This window comes from Varroa jacobsoni, unplaced genomic scaffold, assembly GCF_002532875.2.
Source record: "Varroa jacobsoni isolate VJ856 unplaced genomic scaffold, vjacob_1.0 scaffold_125, whole genome shotgun sequence".
Taxonomy (NCBI): Eukaryota; Metazoa; Arthropoda; class Arachnida; order Mesostigmata; family Varroidae; genus Varroa; species Varroa jacobsoni.
The window spans coordinates 114,696-132,095 of NW_019213027.1; the positions used below are offsets into that span (position 1 = coordinate 114,696).

The window sequence follows — 17,400 nt, forward strand, 5'->3', positions numbered from 1 at the left end:
ATAAAAAGCAATATTAACTCAAAAGACGCTTAATTATCGTTTAAGAACTCGTCGACCTCAACATTTCCCATATCATCTATATTAAATCCATAAATGTTTCGAAACATTTTTCTTTATTACAATAGAAGCTAGTAATATTGGATTAAGCTTATTTAAAGTTATTCGCAAAAATATAGCCTAGATCTTGCAGGACAGGACTCATTGAGCTAAGTACTTATAACTTGGAATATAATGCTTCAGAGGAACCGTGGCAGAGAAATTTGGATACTTTCTGAGCTAACCAGGGGCAAAATCGCTATTCATGTTCTTCTTCAAATAATCAGCGCGTAGTTTCTAAATAGAACACGGATCAAGGTACAACTAACACAGTAGGGGACTGGAGACTAAACGCTAGCTATCACATAATAACTTTCCGTTATAATGGAGCATTTTGTGTCGTGTGTTAATATACGTTATCCCCTAGCGCATATTTTACATCAAATAATAGGCATAATTACCCTACGCTTGCGGACATAAACCTACGTTTGCCAACTAGATATCGTACAGGGTTCCATAGATCTTAAGACACGATCTTTTGATTATGAAAATCGCTTAATTAAATTTGCTCAGGCAGTAAAAAGGTAGATACGGCATCGGTTTCAAAAATATTTAATCCCAGTTCCGATCTGCAGCTATGACTCAGTGATATTTTCAAGTCTGTGAATACCGATGTTGACGGAAAAAAGACTTCACTTTCCATTGCCGGTCGCCTAATGCAGCCTGATCGGAGTAGATCACAATTATCGCGTATCAGAAATATTGACAGCGAGTCGAATGGTCATCTTGAGGCACTTGGAGAATTATTTCCATTATATAGAACCATATTCGAGCAAGCTATCAAAGTTTTCTCAAAATAATACTGTCTATTTCTCAAGTCCCTGCAGAAAAACAAGATGAATTTATCTATTTTTAATCACTGCTCCAGTTTCAAAGAGCTCGCATCTCTTCGAGATATATTGTACTGCCCTGTTTTTTGCCTGCCTCACTTTTCCTGGCATTTGGACTACGCCTTGTTTACACGGACCGTTTATCTCATGTTGTTGGCAGACCTGATGGCTTCATGGACACATCTCTAATGAAAGACAAAGTCCACTAATTGACTACAGTAGCACTTAGAACTACTCGCATTTTCAGATTTTTTTATTTCATACCTGAAATACTATATTCTTGCTGGATTTGCCCAGCATGATAAGCTTGTCGTGATATTCGTCACTCTGGATGCTAGGAGATGTAATTTAATGAGAACAGATCAGATTTGATCAGACCTAAAAAGACTGAACGGAGTGATAAAAGGGTCGGGGAGGCTCTGATTAGAAGGCGGATCGAGTAAGCGATTTCGAAGACTACTACGTAACATTCTTTTGACATCAACGGACGTCTTACCCAAGTTAGCTGCTTAAAACTATTATTATATTAAAAAAAAAAAAAAAAAAAAAAACACTACCTGACAAAGCTGTCATTGCCCTGCCGAGTGCGTACTCAGAAATCGCCTTGTATAATTATTATCTTTTACTAAGCATTAGTCTCGTGTTGGACACGATACGCTCGACAAACATCACAGATCTTTCTCGTACGGAACACAATTCAGACGACTATTAGTAGTAGTTTATCGCAACTAGATACCGATAAATGAATTCAGTTTTTGCAATCAGCTGCTGGCTTACGGCAGCAAATCGACCTTATTTGGTATGATAAACGCAAACTACTTAGACAAGTTCATCTACTATACTTAAATCGGTCTGCCATATAACTATCGCGCTATGAGTCTTACCTTCGCACATCATAATTCTACGTCCAAATCTGGTTTAATATACCATTACACTGACTTCTCATATAAGACCCACCTTCCGGCAGCCCAACGTCTCCTCGTGACGTTAACGACTGATGCCTATTGTCAACCAGGTTGAGGCCCGCTTGGTGCGTACAAATGAATAGAACACGGCTATCCAGGTCATTACCTCGCCAGATGCAAACCATAATGAGTTTGTTCTATGCGAGGTCGAGCGTGTGGTGGGTACTTGTCAGATAGGAATAACGTTATTAACAGCAATAGTAAGTTCAGCTGCATTCGTTAAACATCAGATCACCTAAACCTCGCTACGATCAGCCCAAGCGTCTGAACGAGGGTTCTAGATAGTGACGATAGATGTGTAAATAGTAAGGAAACCCAATCCTGTATCAGTCGAGCAAAAGATTCATAGAAGACTAGAAGGTCATGCTTGAAATTATTTTGGCAGTTTAAATAACAAACAACCTTGTAATTGGCTGCATTTGAAAAAAAAAACGTGAATAAAAATTACGCTTGTGTGTAATATACACCTTTTTTTTTCCAGCGAATCAAGCAAGTGATTAATATATCCTTTAAAATGTAGACAATGTCAAGCCAATGATATTTTCCTTTAAATGTTCGGCTCTAGCAGCCTGCCTTATCAGCTTTGGAGGGGATGATTTCCGTGCAAAACCACTCCTTGTTACTTCAGATCTGTACCGCAGCTTTGGAGGGGATGATTTCCGTGCAAAACCACTCCTTGTTACTTCAGATCTGTGCCGCAACAGGAAAACGGTTAATGTTTAATGTCAAGTGGAAATAGCTGTGTCCGGAAAACGCCCGACTATTGATAAGGTGTATTTTGGCCAAACATTTTCTGGTCCGCAATATGCTATTGGAAGAAGTGAGAGCAATGATAAGTACAATATCATCCCTGACCTAGCTAGGAATAAAAACAGCAATATTAAACCTAGGTTCAGAAAGTTTGGACTCGAAACTCAAATGACTTGTCCAGAACCGTGGAAGTCTACGTTTTCGATCGTGGCACCCAAACGAAATGAACCAATACAGCTTCATATTTACCGTATATAGTTCGGGTGGTATTTTAGAGGAGCAGGATAGCGGCCTTAAGGTCCCCACCCTCACGTTAGAATCATACCTGGAGCTTACAAATACGTTGGGGGGTACTGAGTTTCAAGGATTATTTCAATACTCGACGGGCTTGAGTGTTTTAGCAATCTCACTCAGTTTTACTCAACTAACGGACCCAGAGGTAGTCATATAATCGTGTATTGCCATTGTGTTTATTAATGGAGTAGTTCTAACGTGTTATTACCTGTAACCAGTTTTCACTTTTTTTTTGCGTATTTGTGCCTAACGTTGCATGCAACTACAGGACATCTTAAACTACCTCTCACATTTTGCACAGAAATTCATGCAAATGTAGTTTCCGCCTTCAACGCTAGCCTTCAACTGATGATGGCATTTCGCATATCGTATAGACACTGTTTCACAGAGAACAGAGACAGAAAAAAACACTCACCATTATATTCGCAAACAAGAGAGACCCGCACAAACCGTACAACGCAGCACATACAAAGGTAATAGTCCTGAAGTGCTGGATATTATCTAAGTCATTTAGCAACAAATCCTAACAAAATCGAGTATGACCCCTCTGGTGTCTTTTTCGTGTACGTTCTGTCTTCTTTCTCACTGCCTGATATATTTTCGGCCAACTTAGCTTCTCGCAGTCGGAGCAACAGGTGATTAGCTTCGTTTTCCCACTCCATTTAGCTGATGACAGTTGCTGAAGGGGCTAGGAGGCACACCAGCTAGCGCAACACTGTTCGGCCCAGCGCCCCTCGCCAGAGGGGCGCTCACGCTCAATACTGCTAGAAGACTCAGTAAATTCGGCGCCCCTCAACAACAATAACAGCAGCAGTAGCAGTATTAACGTCTTTTACATCACCGATAAACGAGCCATGTCGCGCTAACCTACTACGTTATCTTGCAGGCAATGACGCTCCTCCATCTTTTGAAACGCCGATTGACCATTTCTACGAGTAGGCTCAAGTTCCACTCAACATGCAGGTTCATGAATATAAAAGCATTTCGACAATCGCGTAAACTCTGCAATCATATACATGGAAATTGTGCGCGAATATAGGGATCTGCTTTTGAACGTATTTCTTTATACTTGGAGCATCGCATATCAAATATTATGTTAACAATAACTTGGATTAGGTTTAATTCTTTAATAGGTGGATAATGCAAAACAGTAAATTCAGAACGAACCTAAACGGTGTGAATTTACCTAGAGGTGAAGAAAGAATTGACGTCCCGGTTTATCTCTGCGCAGTGAACTTATCCGTAATTTTAGCTCGAGCCATAAAAAACAGCTATTAACAACCTTCTAATGGTTTAGACACGAAATAGCATGGCTCCGTCTTTGTCATTATATATAAAAACATATTATGCCTCAGTCATATTTTTCATCGACTTGTTAGATCGCTGCCGTGAGGGATGCGAGAAAATTTTGGAAACGTATCATTATATTACAAAGGCGCTATAGGCAAACCCTTAGGTTATTTTTTTTGTTTAGAATTCCTTCGTGCAGTTTTATGCTATAAGCAAACCTGAAATACATTTATCCTTGAGCTGTATTTAGCCAACGGTTGGATTCAGAAATGAGCTGTCTAGTCAATGACTAGAGGAAACTCAAAGCACTCACTTTTTATATATATATATAATCTACACACCAATATGCTGGCTGTTCAAAAATACAGTAGCATCTATTTAAATAACCTAAATAATAACTATCACGAACGATAGATGTTATTATTCCCTAATTTTTGGTGCTTGAAATGTTTTCTGTCCCACTAAAAGGTCAAATGCGCTTGACGAAAGCTACCTTCCCTGTAATAAATATTCACCAATGATGGATAATTTGCCCGATTACATTCAAACAAACTTTCCAAGTTTGGGTAACTTCTAATATTGTCTGCTGGCAACGCAAATGAAAATAAGTTAGACCTTAATAAGCTGCGTTATCACATATACAATATACAAATACCACTGTATGTATTACTGTCAATATATCTAGTTTCATCATCTTACATAGACTTTTGATCAAATCTTCCATTATAATGTTGTTAAATAAACGGATTACTAGACTTACATCTGCCTCCACTTTCAAATATGACTATATCGAAGTACGTGGGAGACAGATACGCGCCGATTTATGGTATGTTCGAAGTTTAATGGAAACTTAAATGAACACTAGAAGTTTAACGTAGACCATTAAGTTTATTTGAATTAGATATTAAGATGAGTAGCTATATCAATTTACTTTAGATAATTAAGTGAGTCCATTAAGTCATCTAAAATGCTTTACCTGTTATTGGTAACACCGATACCATTATTCTAATGTGCACATATGCTATCTTAAGCTAAACCGACTGTTGGAACAGGTTGATAACCTATTTATGTATATAGATAGGCTACACAATAAAAAGAAACGAGGTAATATACATTTTTTTATATTCTTTGCTGGGGTAAAGCATCTTACTTTTCAAGCAAGTCAGATCAAACGCCGTGAATTCAGCCGCAATATCAATGATCAGATAGATTAAAAATCGACATTACGGGCCAAGCATTACATTTACTGAAAATTTCAATCATTAAAACAATTGCTGCCGTCTCGTATATATCACAATTTATTCTCATTTTTGCAAAATATTCGTTTTTGTTCGGGATAACACCTTTAATACTATCAATTTCAGTAGCTGGCGTTAGGGTTCCTGAATGATACGTTTAGAAGAAATGACTAGCAAGCATGAAGTGGTCAAGTGCCATAGAAATTAATTTTTGTATTCCAATCTGATCCACCTTGAATTATTAATCTTCAGTAATTTTTAAGTTCCACATGGTCCAATTACCGCCACTAATTGTGCTATGATGTGTTATATAACTTTGGATTCTGTTTAATTGACAAATAAATGATCTTTTTCACTAAACGCTAAATTACCTCATAACGTAAAATTTCAAACGGAATTTCGGAGCATCTGACCATTTTAAGAGAGGGAGATGGTTGAGGGCTACCAAATAGTTTTATTATTGTATGTTAGTGCGGTATCAACCTTTGACAAATATATTTGTTTATTACTCAGATACTGCAAATGTTATTCTCGTGGCTATTTCGTTCTAACTATCAATTTGTCTCCTCTTTAATTATTTAGCTTTCAATTATGCTTAAAGGCAGCTTAACACCGAAGTTGTGGGATAGATAGAGTTCCATTTTGTCTAGCTACATATAGAAGACGTACAATTTTCTAAATATATTGTCGTTAACAATACGGCTTAAAGATAAACTTACGCGTATTTGAAAGGGTGAAAAAGTGTGTTTTTTTTTGTTTCGTGGTCAGAAATTTTAGGCGCAAACTAAATATGCAGATTCTTGAGACGATTCAGCGTTACTTTTGCCCTGTGTGCCACTGTAGTTTGTCGGGCCTATCGTATTGAGTTTTTCTATGGCGTCAGGTACTTGGAGTTTTTACAGCTGCCTTCTCAAGTCAGCAAATGCTATACCTAGGCAGCTCAGAAAATCACCAAAGATCATCTCAAAAGCAACGTTTAATTTTTTCGAAGATAACTTGTACCTATTTGGAGAGGAGAGAAACCAAACAATTTGCAAAGTACTTACCTAGAAAACGGTAAATATTGCTCAAGTTACTACAAGGCCTTTACGTACTTTGCTTAAATCGGACAGCTTTCAGAATAGTTTTATGAACACGAAAAGCTAAACGTTGTCTGTACTTTTGTTTGCCTATGACATGGTGCCTGTATCTAGAGCCGGGAACAAGCCAAGCTCAACCGATTTTACCGACAAGTGGACTAAATTTCATTTCCCGATTTCGCCTCAAGATAAACTTGGCCTATGAAGAGGACGCCGAATAAATAAGAGATACGGCTTTAATTAGTCACAAGGTACACGAAAACAACGAAATTGATAGCACTGCTTTTTTGTTTGAATGGGAATATAATATTTCCTTAGATCCTAATCGGGGATAGATGTGTATTTTTCTTTAACTTTATATAGTTAGCACTTTTACATACGATACGGCAATTGTCTACGTTAATATAGCCAATAATACTAAATTCATAACGCTATTCATCGAAAATTATTTTTCTAATTCAGAGGAAATCGCTATTAACGTAAAATATTTTTTATTTTAGACAAACGAAAGCTATGCTTAGATAATTTACAATATCTAGCAGTGAAAAGGTTGTGGATTAGTTCTTATGCAGCTATAAAATTTAGGCTTTATTTGGAGAGTTCTATATTTTCAAAAATTTAATTATATTTTTGTTCTTACGAAATCCTTTTTTCTTCTACTAATGAAACTATGTGTTTATGAATATGATGTCATATGAATAATCGAAATAAACTGAATTCACAGTTTTCTAGGAGACCTATGAGTTCAGCAATAGTTCTCGCAAACAAATTCGATCGATCTAACATAGCACACTAATCATTACAAGAACCTCATCTTTTAACCGTGTGACCCAGATTGCCGTTCTGCTTGAATGGGCATTTTAAGGAAACACTTGAAAAACCTTATGCGTAGCTTTGCTTTTAGTAATCAATATCCATGTGAGTAATGTTGACACAACCGTTTAAAAGCTCTGGTGGATCCCAATACTAAAGTTGTCATCGATCTCTAGTTAAATCTAAATAGCTAGTTCTCGGAACTATTCAAACATGTAAAATATTACTTTGTTAGCTAGAACCTTAACATTAACGTAACAGGGCGTGTTCTCAACATTAGCTGTGAAAGTTTTGCACTTTTTGTTTTAACAACAACACTGTTTCAATTACAAGTTTGTCGGGAAGGTTTGGTTTGAAAATCTGTTATAGCTATAAATTACGGTATCTAGACACTTGGATATACCTGGATTTGTTTCGAAGTTACATAAGGTTTCAAATATGCAGAGCTTCCAATTTTTTCTAATATACTTCTGCTTGGACACGTGGCCCCTATTACATGCATACATCACTAGATCTTCCGTTGTAAGCCATTCGTTACCCTATAGAACAGTGTCGTACACGAATCTATATTAGCTTGATTCCTCCACATCTTTCACTGTCTCTCTCTTCTTTCCTATGTTACTGTTCATACATGTACATGCTAGAGTACGTGCATATCTATACGTACATATCTGTCTTATATATATATATATACCCGAGTATTATTTTAAAAGTCATTCTTGTCGATGTTTAGCATATAACACTTGTGGCGCCGTCTGGTGGGTATTTCTAAAAGTAAAAGCTCATCTCCAGCTTCAGATCGGACGCATGGCAGAGAGAGGGCGCATCCGTAGGAGTCTACACTGCCGCGAATGACAACAAGAACATCTAGCCCGACTCTTATAGTTCTCTGTTTGTTTCAAACCCTGTTTTCTCAAGCCTTCGACCCCTTACTTTCGCCACCGAGACCTCCACGCTTTCGTTGCAGCTGGGAAAACCCTTACCCACCAAAGCAGGAACCATCGCCCGCTACCACAGCAACTAAAGACGCTTGCTCCGACAGCAGCGGCTGCCCCCAGTGAAAACACGTTCTCTTATTGTTATTTCGAAATGACAATCGTGGTCTTTATTTCGCAATATCATATCACAGGAGTTTACAGCTTATTTACAGACGGGTCAACTTGGTTACTTAACAGGTGCGTGGTGTTAGCATTCACGCGGGTTCGGTCGTTATAATTAGATACAAAAGTGCCCTATTGATTGGCGGTCACATTTGAATCGTCCGCAGGGCGGGACGTTAGCGGCTGTTTGATGTACGATGCAGGTTGGTCATTTTTCTTTCTCTTATTTAGACTTATTTTTCGCTGTTATTTAGCCAGCGTACGATATTTGCGATACATATATTTCGCAACGGAGATATTATCATTACCGGTACTGTCAGGATATAATATGCAGAATTGAGGAGTCGAACATGCTGGAGGCTTATTAATTAGCATCTCTTGACTCGCACAGCGCTGAAGGCTTACTGTTTTCTGCTTTTTTTTTTTGTTAGTTAGTGCTTTTACTGGTTAGTAACTTTTATTTAAGTGGTTGTCAGTCTTAATAGTCAGTTCATGCTTGGTGAACTACCAGAGAGCTTTGCTTCGATGGGGAGATATAGCGTTCGGAGAAAGCTTTCGCAGCCGAGAATCCGGAGTCGCGCATAGGCAGCGTCCTCCGTCTGAGCTGCAGCACACCATTGTATTGTTAGTATGCATGTCCTCTATATAAAATACTATGAATGGTGCATTCAGTAGCGCATTGAATGAAATCAATCAGCAACACGTAGCGAGCGGCACCAGCTGTCGGAGGACAAACACCCCGAAGGTTTATTAGCTATCCAGTGTCGCTCCGAAGAGCGAATCTGTTGATACCTCGCTGGTGCTATTGCTGGATAGATGAATGGACTGTTCTGTTTATCAACTACATCACGGGCTTATTTTGGCTGCCTATTTCTTTGTCTGTCTTTCTTTTTGTCCCACGTATATTAACGGGACTATCTCGAACGGCGGCTAAAACTGGATTCACTCTGCACGATCGCTAATCGGAGCATTTCAAGTTCGAGCGTTATTCAAACATGGAAAGCTGCGAATTGTATTTACCCTGTTTGCTCACATACTCGTGATGCTTTTTTGCACGAGCTAAGGCGCAATAGAACAGGAGTCCTTCGATTGCAATAGGGATCCAGACGTTGCGACAGCATCAAGACTCAGAGGTTTACATCCCAAACATACATTAATAGTGGGTCGTCATGATACCATGGCATGTGCCATACAACTGTCGTTGCTGGTGTTGATCACAGATCAATATGTTGATATTCTCCTTCCTATTGTACTCTATATCATACGGTATATCATACACCATATGGTTGAGGTTTTTCTTCAAGGGTAAATAAATTGCCAAAAGCGGTCAATTGTACGCAAGCAAAGACCACTGATTGAATCATTGTGCCTGCTTCGTTCATGGATTCATTTCGTTTTCTCTCCAGTTTGTTATTATTTATGTTATCCTTTGTTTATATACCATCTTTATCGTTGTAATATGAAAAAGTGCCTTTTGGCCGTTGGAAGAAGTCACGGAGACATCCACCACAGTCAGTCGTATCATTATAGAACTGCTATGGTGACAATTGGCGGCTCATTGAGCAAAAAGCGGGCTCTTGACTGCTGGACTCGATGACATTTGTTTCTAGGTGTGCGTGTGTATTTGTATGTATGACATAGTGATTATATTAAATCAAGTGGGATCAACAGGGTTTTTAGTCAATCAATCAGTCTACTAACCGACAGAATATAATCCGGCCGATGATGAGACATCATCGGTCATGGATCATAGAAAAGAGTTCAATGGCGATGTCCTTTGTCGATTGTGTTGTGACAGATCCCTAATGGGGTTTTACATAAAACTGCGTTAGCGAACACAATAATCTATTCACTCATTATACTTTCCAGTGACAATTTCGCTAGCGGTGTTTGTCTTGTCTCTTGCCCCCTCTTGTTTCAAACACCTCGAAGTATCGGTGATGGTAAACGTGAATGATTGACTGATCAACCCGATCATCGATCATCTCATTGGTCCGGATCTGACTCCTACAACTTTTCAGTTGATGTTAGCTTGTTTGATTTGTTTCTAGTGCGAAACAAAGGCGCGCGTGTTGGGTTTATTGGGGTGTGTTGATACCAAATATCCCTCACACGGCATGGACGTACGCTCGGTTCACTAATGTTGGATCTACTTCGTCCTTGGCAGCATCAGGGGGATCGTACGGCTCACGTCTGTTGTGACTCACTTCTTGACAGGACCACTGGTTCGCTGCCACTGATCGTTTGTATTATTTCGTTGGAACTGGACGATATATATTGCACTTTGGTTCTGATTCTGTATTCTGGTTCTTTTTAGTAACGGTCAATAGTTAACAGTTATGTTCAGTCAATATTGTTTCAATATTATATTGTTAACATAAGTAACAATGGATTTCCAGCCCGAATTTCCAGCTGTAGTCTGCACGCGGATAAACTAGCTGAGATGGCTAGACCAGACGAGCAACGACAACCATTGAAGGTTTAATAGCAGTTGGTCTTTTTTTGAGTGAATTCAGCTACGATTTAGCTCAGCAGCAGTAAAACTCTTTCTTTTGATCGGAAACAGATAGATAAATCAATTCGAAATGCCGTTAAACTACTAAACTTAGCAAAGTGTTCGCCATTTGAAAAGCCGAAGTCTAACGGAACTTACAGGCGATCGGTATTAGGATTTCTCCATGTTCATAAAGCCAATTATTAGTTACATGTTTACAAGGTGTAATCGCAGGTTATATTAACAACGGACCCAGTAACTCTGGCGGCGCATGCCCACGTCTGAGAATCGCAATCGGGACCAGTCGAAACCTCTCGGAAGAGCCCTGCTTGGCAGCAGCACTCGATTTTCTTTTTCCCCTGCGGCTGGACAGACGGGCTATGAGATACCCCTTATGAACAGCATCAACCAACGTACTGCGCAATACTCTTCCTGGCGAGGAGCCGACTGGCCCCGAACTTCCAAAAAGTTTTTTAACAGGCGAGCGCTCCGCGGTCGAACGCCAGCTGTGAAAAACAGAGCGAAATAAAGCAAAATTCGCTGTTAATTAATTATCATTGCTAATTCGGTATCAGCGTTGAGTGCACGTCAACACAGCATCAGAGGATAATGCTGAGCTATTCACGGTAATAGACGTCTTGATTTCTGGTTTCCGACAATAGCCTATTCTTAAGAACCAGCTCCAGTTTGCCGACGTAGCAGCAGGCGAAAATGCGCGCGCCGGCAGAAGCCTCAATGGAGGTGGCAGCGATCGGCAATATGTATCGATATTATCGACATGTCCATCATGTAAAATGAAGAGACGACTTCACATATGTGTTCGGGGCATGTTTGAAAGGTTCTACGCTGAGGCATTCAGTAGACGTCTATATTCGTAGCATTAGATCTTTTGACTGATTCGACTCCACCGAAACCTTCGACTGTTAAGCTCCTTCGATAGGTGGATGATAAACGATTGATGTCTTTTGTCGTATAAAGGAGCCGCGTTATGGCACGGAACTGTTTGACAACTGAGCAACGCTTCAACGAACGCGAAGAGATCAGGACACCTCGATTTTGGATTAGTTTTTATTATTCGTATAAGGGTTTTTTTTTTTTTTTTTTAGGTCAGTTATATGGATAGCTATTCGCATCGCAGTGGTTGAGCTGCTGGTATTTAGCGAGTGCTTGGATTGGTCACATGGAATTTGTTTGGAAGAGATCAACACTACAAATATACGGTGGCCTTGCCATTTCATATAAGACCTTAGATAGTAAGACGAAGTACGCGTACTTATTGTGTATAGATGATATTAGATGTTGTAATACTTTACAGATAAAATGCAGGCAATAGATACTTAGAAGAGGTTTTCTCAAATAATGGCGGATTTTCTGTTTTCCCTTCGAATGAATGTGTGAGGTATTGGTTCGAAGAATGTTCTTAGTAATATTGTTATTATTATAATTATTATTATCATTTGTATTATCATAACTGCTATAAATATAGTAACAAAACGCGGTTTCGCGACGTCAAAAGCTTTTCAGCATTTCACCGCCAGCCGCCGATAACTCGAATTGACCTCTTCCTACCGACCTGCCGACCAATTGGAAAAAATTTTCATTGACTTTTCATTAACATTTTTTAGCTGATTTGTTTGTTTGTTCAGAATGCTGTTTTGAGCAGCCTAATGACCACTCAAGATAAGATATACACCCGTATATATATTGATAAAGTCGGTAATCGGCTAACGAGGCGGCAGTTCTCTGCTGTACGTACATTTTACGCTGACCCTTACTTAAAATTATGATTGGAAGTACCCGTCTGCAAACGACATGATGGGATAAAAAAATTAGCTCTTCATAAAATCGTTTTGTTCATTGGATTAATTCAGTCACTTAATTAAACCCAACAATAAACCTTATGCACTGCATTTATTATCACACAACTTGTCCCTTAGTTCAGCTGGGTCGGATTTACGGAGGTGGTCAATTTTACCGGAACATATATATATATATATATAGATATATAATGTATACTACTGGCCTTTTCTACGTTTGGAGCCGGCTGAGCTTCGGCGGGCGTTCGAGAAATGCGACCAGAAGTTCATTCGTGATCGTGTGTTCCTGTTATCGCTGTTGCTGTTGTTGTTGTTGTTATTATTATTGGTTTTGGTTGATGTTGGTCTCGTACATGTCTACTGCTGTTGTCATTTTCGATGTTTACTTTTTGCTTGTTGTTATCGTTATTAGAAATGTTTTTCATTTTGTTATTGTCGATCTTGTCGAACCCTTATGGTAGTCTGCTTAGGTTGTCGCTGTTGTCGTTGTCGTCGTCGCTGTCATTGTTGTTGTTATTGTTGTTGCTGTTGTTGTTGAACCAAAACGAGGTTGCTAGTGGACGTTTTTTTGTCGTATATGTATGTTACTTTAGGTCGACGAGCTGTTCTTACGATGGGTTCTCGCCCTCTCGCCTATTAGGAAAGAATACTTCTTTGTTAGGTTCTGAAAGTCAAGTCCCTGTCATTGTTTGTATCGGTAGATAGCATTAGTTCCCTCTGTTGTGCAGTGCCGTTTATTTTGATTATCGTTTTATCTGTTGCTAATTAGATTAAAATTGTTCGTGTTTGGAAAAGCGTTTTGTCTTGCAATTGTAACATCAATATATTATCACTTTGCCAACCTTTGCTTGTGTGCGTGTCGCTTTTGTTGCAAACGTTCTTGGCCAACAAGGTGGCTCAGTACGACGTTTTCGGTAAGTTTAAAAAAGTGCCCACTGATTTCTCCCTCACTTTCGCAAATGGTTGCTCTGTCAAATATAACTTAACGGTTAGAAACAGTTTCGCGTTGAAATTTAGTTGATTGAAAGAGGTTTCTATCGTTATTTCTCCGTTGGTAGTTATATAAAAAGGAGAGAACCAGAATGTATCGCAAACGTATCCAGAATGATAACGATCCCGCTGGGCATATTCCTAATGTCAATGCAAATGTCGATGTGCTTTAGTTACTTTGTTATGCACCCTAAATAGTCGATATACTTTGTTGATGTCCTTTTACTCTTGAGTTGTAGATGTATTTGCTTCATTTTCGCCGTAAAAGTTCTTGGTCGAGGTCACTTTCTGTATGTTTGATATAACCTGTCGTTGTTGTTGCTGCTGCTGCTGCTGCACGTAGGTAGGAAAACAGTACACTGAGTTGTGCCTGTTCTTGAGGTCATGATGTGCTTGATAGAAATTCAAAAAATATCTTTCGATCAAGAAATAAGCTACCAATAGTGGTTAGAAGATCGATATTTTGGGTGATTCATTTTTGTCTCTATCGTAGTCTTCGGATTTGTTTGAATTTGTGGTTGCCGAAATTGTTGATACCGAGATATTTTAATCCATTATTATCATCATCTTCGTTTAGTATTATTAGATGGCCGATCAGTAGTGTTTCGTCTAGTCGGCTTCAATTAATGCTGTTCGGTAACAGCTAGGAAACTGCATCTTGTTTTTGCTGTCGCTGTTTGTCTAGTCAGGTTGTTGTTGTTGTTGTTTTCATTGTCGTCAAATCATTGTAGCTTGTTGAAACGAGCTGCTTGATAGAAACCGATTTGTTGTTATTAATCAATCACATAGAGAGTTATCAGAGTTGTTCATCCATTGTAAACGTTGTTGCTTCGTGAATAGTATAACGTCGACGGGGTGGCGCACATCGCAAGGCCCATCACCTGAGGAGACCAAACCATCGTCTAGGCCAAACAGTTCACCTGGCCCCTAGCGGCGTACAGAACACGCCGAACACGTTTAATTTGTACGAACGTTTACATGTGATTTTCCTTTCACGTCTTGTATGTGTTCTACACATTTTGTTTAAAAGCACTTGGCCATACGCTTCCGTTCCCAGAGGTGATGCTTACTTCGTCGACAGGCTTACATTGCTAGCTCTGAAGAAAATCCCATCCAAACTCAGCTGAAAAAGTTCTGGCTTGAATCAAAACAGAATGAAGGCAGAGGCGATCCGACGCAGAAAAAAGTCTGTCGATCTGATCGCGCAGTCTTATGGGCTGATCGATTGATTGAGTGGCTGACGTTGATCAGAATTGCGCTGGGACTGAACTGAGCTTATGCACGGTCGTTAGAAGCTGCCAGAGATGGAAGCGCATGGGATGGTGCCATTAGAAATATTTAAGGCCAAATTAGGCCGTTGAGTTGAACGGTCTGCCCGGCACATGTGGCCTGGTCAGGACCCAGCACATCACTGGGTCTCTCGCCTCCATCACAGAAAGCAAGTCTGCTCGACATGAAAACTTCCAACGCCAAGTTACACAACAGCATTTTTATACGTCAATTGGGTCCTCTTGAGCAATCCTGCAAGGAATCGGATACGCATATTAGGGTTGCGAAAGGCGTCCCTTATTCAATTACGACAAAAAGGAAAGTGTGAAGGATACCATATACAACAAACGCAGATAAAAGATCATACTTCTCTGTAGAAGTGCGTTTAATATCCGTATGGTGAGATATTGTGTTTCATTCAACAAATAGTTGGTAACTTGAAATTCATATTAAAACCATACTTCTACAAAAACGTAAAGGTTAATATATTTCGCATATTCACACAGAATGTTATACTTCCATGTAAAATCCTTGTCAACAGTTCAAATGTGTTCTTAGTTGTGGCCTGCAAATTGTGATGACTCTACTTTTTGCCTGTTTAGAAAACTTCGTATGTGCTCGGTACTCTATTGTTACCCATGTATTAGACGAAGGTCTAGATATATCGTAACATTTAGACCTTCGTCCACCCTATCATCGGTAGCTGTCTTAGTTAAGCGTTAATGTGATACCTACCTGGCCTCATATCGGTAATATGGCCCATAGGTGTCCGGGCTTAGGTGCGTGGCCAGGTCATCTGCGCATAGCTGATCGGTGGGATCACACAGCGGTACATCGCCGGGTTGTTGGCCGGCTGGTTGACCCGCCTGGCCCCCACCTGCTGCTGTAGCGCTCTTCAGGTTGCCGATAGACGTGGCCTGATGAAAGGCCTGGTTGAGGCTTAAGTTTGCTTTGCTTAAACTCAAACTGCTCGGGTTGGCTTTTAGCTGGCCGAGTTGGCCGAGCTGCAGTTGACCTGCGTCGTCCGGATGTCAGGAAAACGTGTTCTTGTTGTGAAGGCCAAACCCCGTGATTGGACCCATAAAAGGACCCATGCCATTGTCGGTCGCAGCGATGGCGAGGTTTTCATCCGAGCGAGGGCGTGTCAGGGGTTTTTTGCTTCCGCACGTTAGCGTGAACTAGGCAAATATACGAAATACATAAAGTACAAACAAACACCGCTCGCATTAACATTTTTTTTCTATTGATCTAATAATATATCTACAGGAAGCTATAAAAATAATCCGGTTAAGAAACTTCTAGATTTTTTAATGACATTTTCAAAGGTCAACAAAATCTTGAAGACAACTTCGAATACGGACTTCAGCCAATGAATGATTAACACGTAAATTGGATTTTATGATACTTTACTTTAAGGCTATTCTGCTGACGAGCGTGCACTCACCTTAAGTTCTCTGCAGAGTTCAACGCAAACGGGATCACGTTCTTCGGGCACGATCTTCTTTGCTCGCCAAACAAATTCGACAATGGCCGAGATAATTGCGACGCATGATCCGACGAGGAGCACAATGAATACACCTCCTACCGAGGCCACGGTCATCGCCGACGTCCCTTTATTGATGATATCCTTCGGGCACTTTTTGCTTATGCGCTTCTTTTTCCACCAACGCTCCTGCGAGATCGAGATCATCAACGGCAGATGAAGCCAGCGTTTGTCGGTAGAGCACAACACGCAAAACACAGGCCGAAGAAAACATAAAACATTATCGACGTTAATAACGACCAAAAGAACAGATTGATCTTGAAACGAAGGTGCAATACTCTAAAAATCTTATATAATCTACTAACAGGTTGCCTTCTGTTGACGCTAAACGCATGCCTACCGTGACCTTTAAAAAGGCACCACACAGTATCAAACCGTAAACACCAACTAGGCTCTACTATGAATCTATCGCGCCAAGGTTGTGCCGAATTTCAACGCATGACGATACATTTGTGTGACTTGCAAACTTACCTGAACCGATCTATATGGTTTTTGTGTACGTATACATGCCCTGTAAATATACAGTGTAGTAGCAGACGATTGATACTGTCATTAAAACCTATTCGGCGTTTGCGCTCTTTCATGAAGCGGAGGCTTTGCAAACGTACGTATAGAGTAGGAACGCGCTAAGAGATACAAACACACAGTTGGCGGGCATTTCAACTAGTTAATCCTATGCAACTAAATCAGCCCAATGATAGTATTAACAAATCAGCCATAGACGTTGGAGCTGTAGTCCATTCTCTATTATTGCAATTCTAGACAGAGTTCAACCCTGCTTAGATGTAGTCAGAGGACCTGATGACTTGTCAAGCTTTTGTGTGAGGTGACA

General features: G+C 39.9%; 1 protein-coding gene and 2 long non-coding RNA genes across 4 annotated transcripts in view; 1 reads left to right on the forward strand and 2 right to left on the reverse strand.

The window, feature by feature from the left end:
- The window catches only part of LOC111267532 (uncharacterized), an 11,673-nt gene extending 7,847 nt beyond the window's left edge, over positions 1–3,826 (reverse strand). Inside the window, exon 1 of the long non-coding RNA XR_015313796.1 lies at positions 3,351–3,826. This is a non-coding gene — a long non-coding RNA (uncharacterized LOC111267532). The remainder of the gene's footprint in view (positions 1–3,350) is intronic.
- LOC111267521 (uncharacterized) overlaps positions 1–10,348 on the forward strand; it is a 14,797-nt gene extending 4,449 nt beyond the window's left edge. For both annotated transcript variants that reach the window (XR_002684683.2, XR_002684682.2), the window contains exon 2: positions 3,822–10,348. This is a non-coding gene — a long non-coding RNA (uncharacterized LOC111267521). The remainder of the gene's footprint in view (positions 1–3,821) is intronic.
- Positions 8,667–17,400, reverse strand: part of LOC111267497 (glutamate receptor ionotropic, kainate 2) — a 131,028-nt gene continuing 122,294 nt past the window's right edge. Inside the window, exons 13-15 of the mRNA XM_086971317.1 lie at positions 16,470–16,697; positions 15,761–16,203; positions 8,667–15,277 (exon numbers count right to left, since the gene is read on the reverse strand). Of these exons, the coding sequence (XP_086827443.1) occupies positions 16,057–16,203; positions 16,470–16,697 (375 nt within the window). The 3' untranslated portion in view covers positions 8,667–15,277; positions 15,761–16,056. The remainder of the gene's footprint in view (positions 15,278–15,760; positions 16,204–16,469; positions 16,698–17,400) is intronic.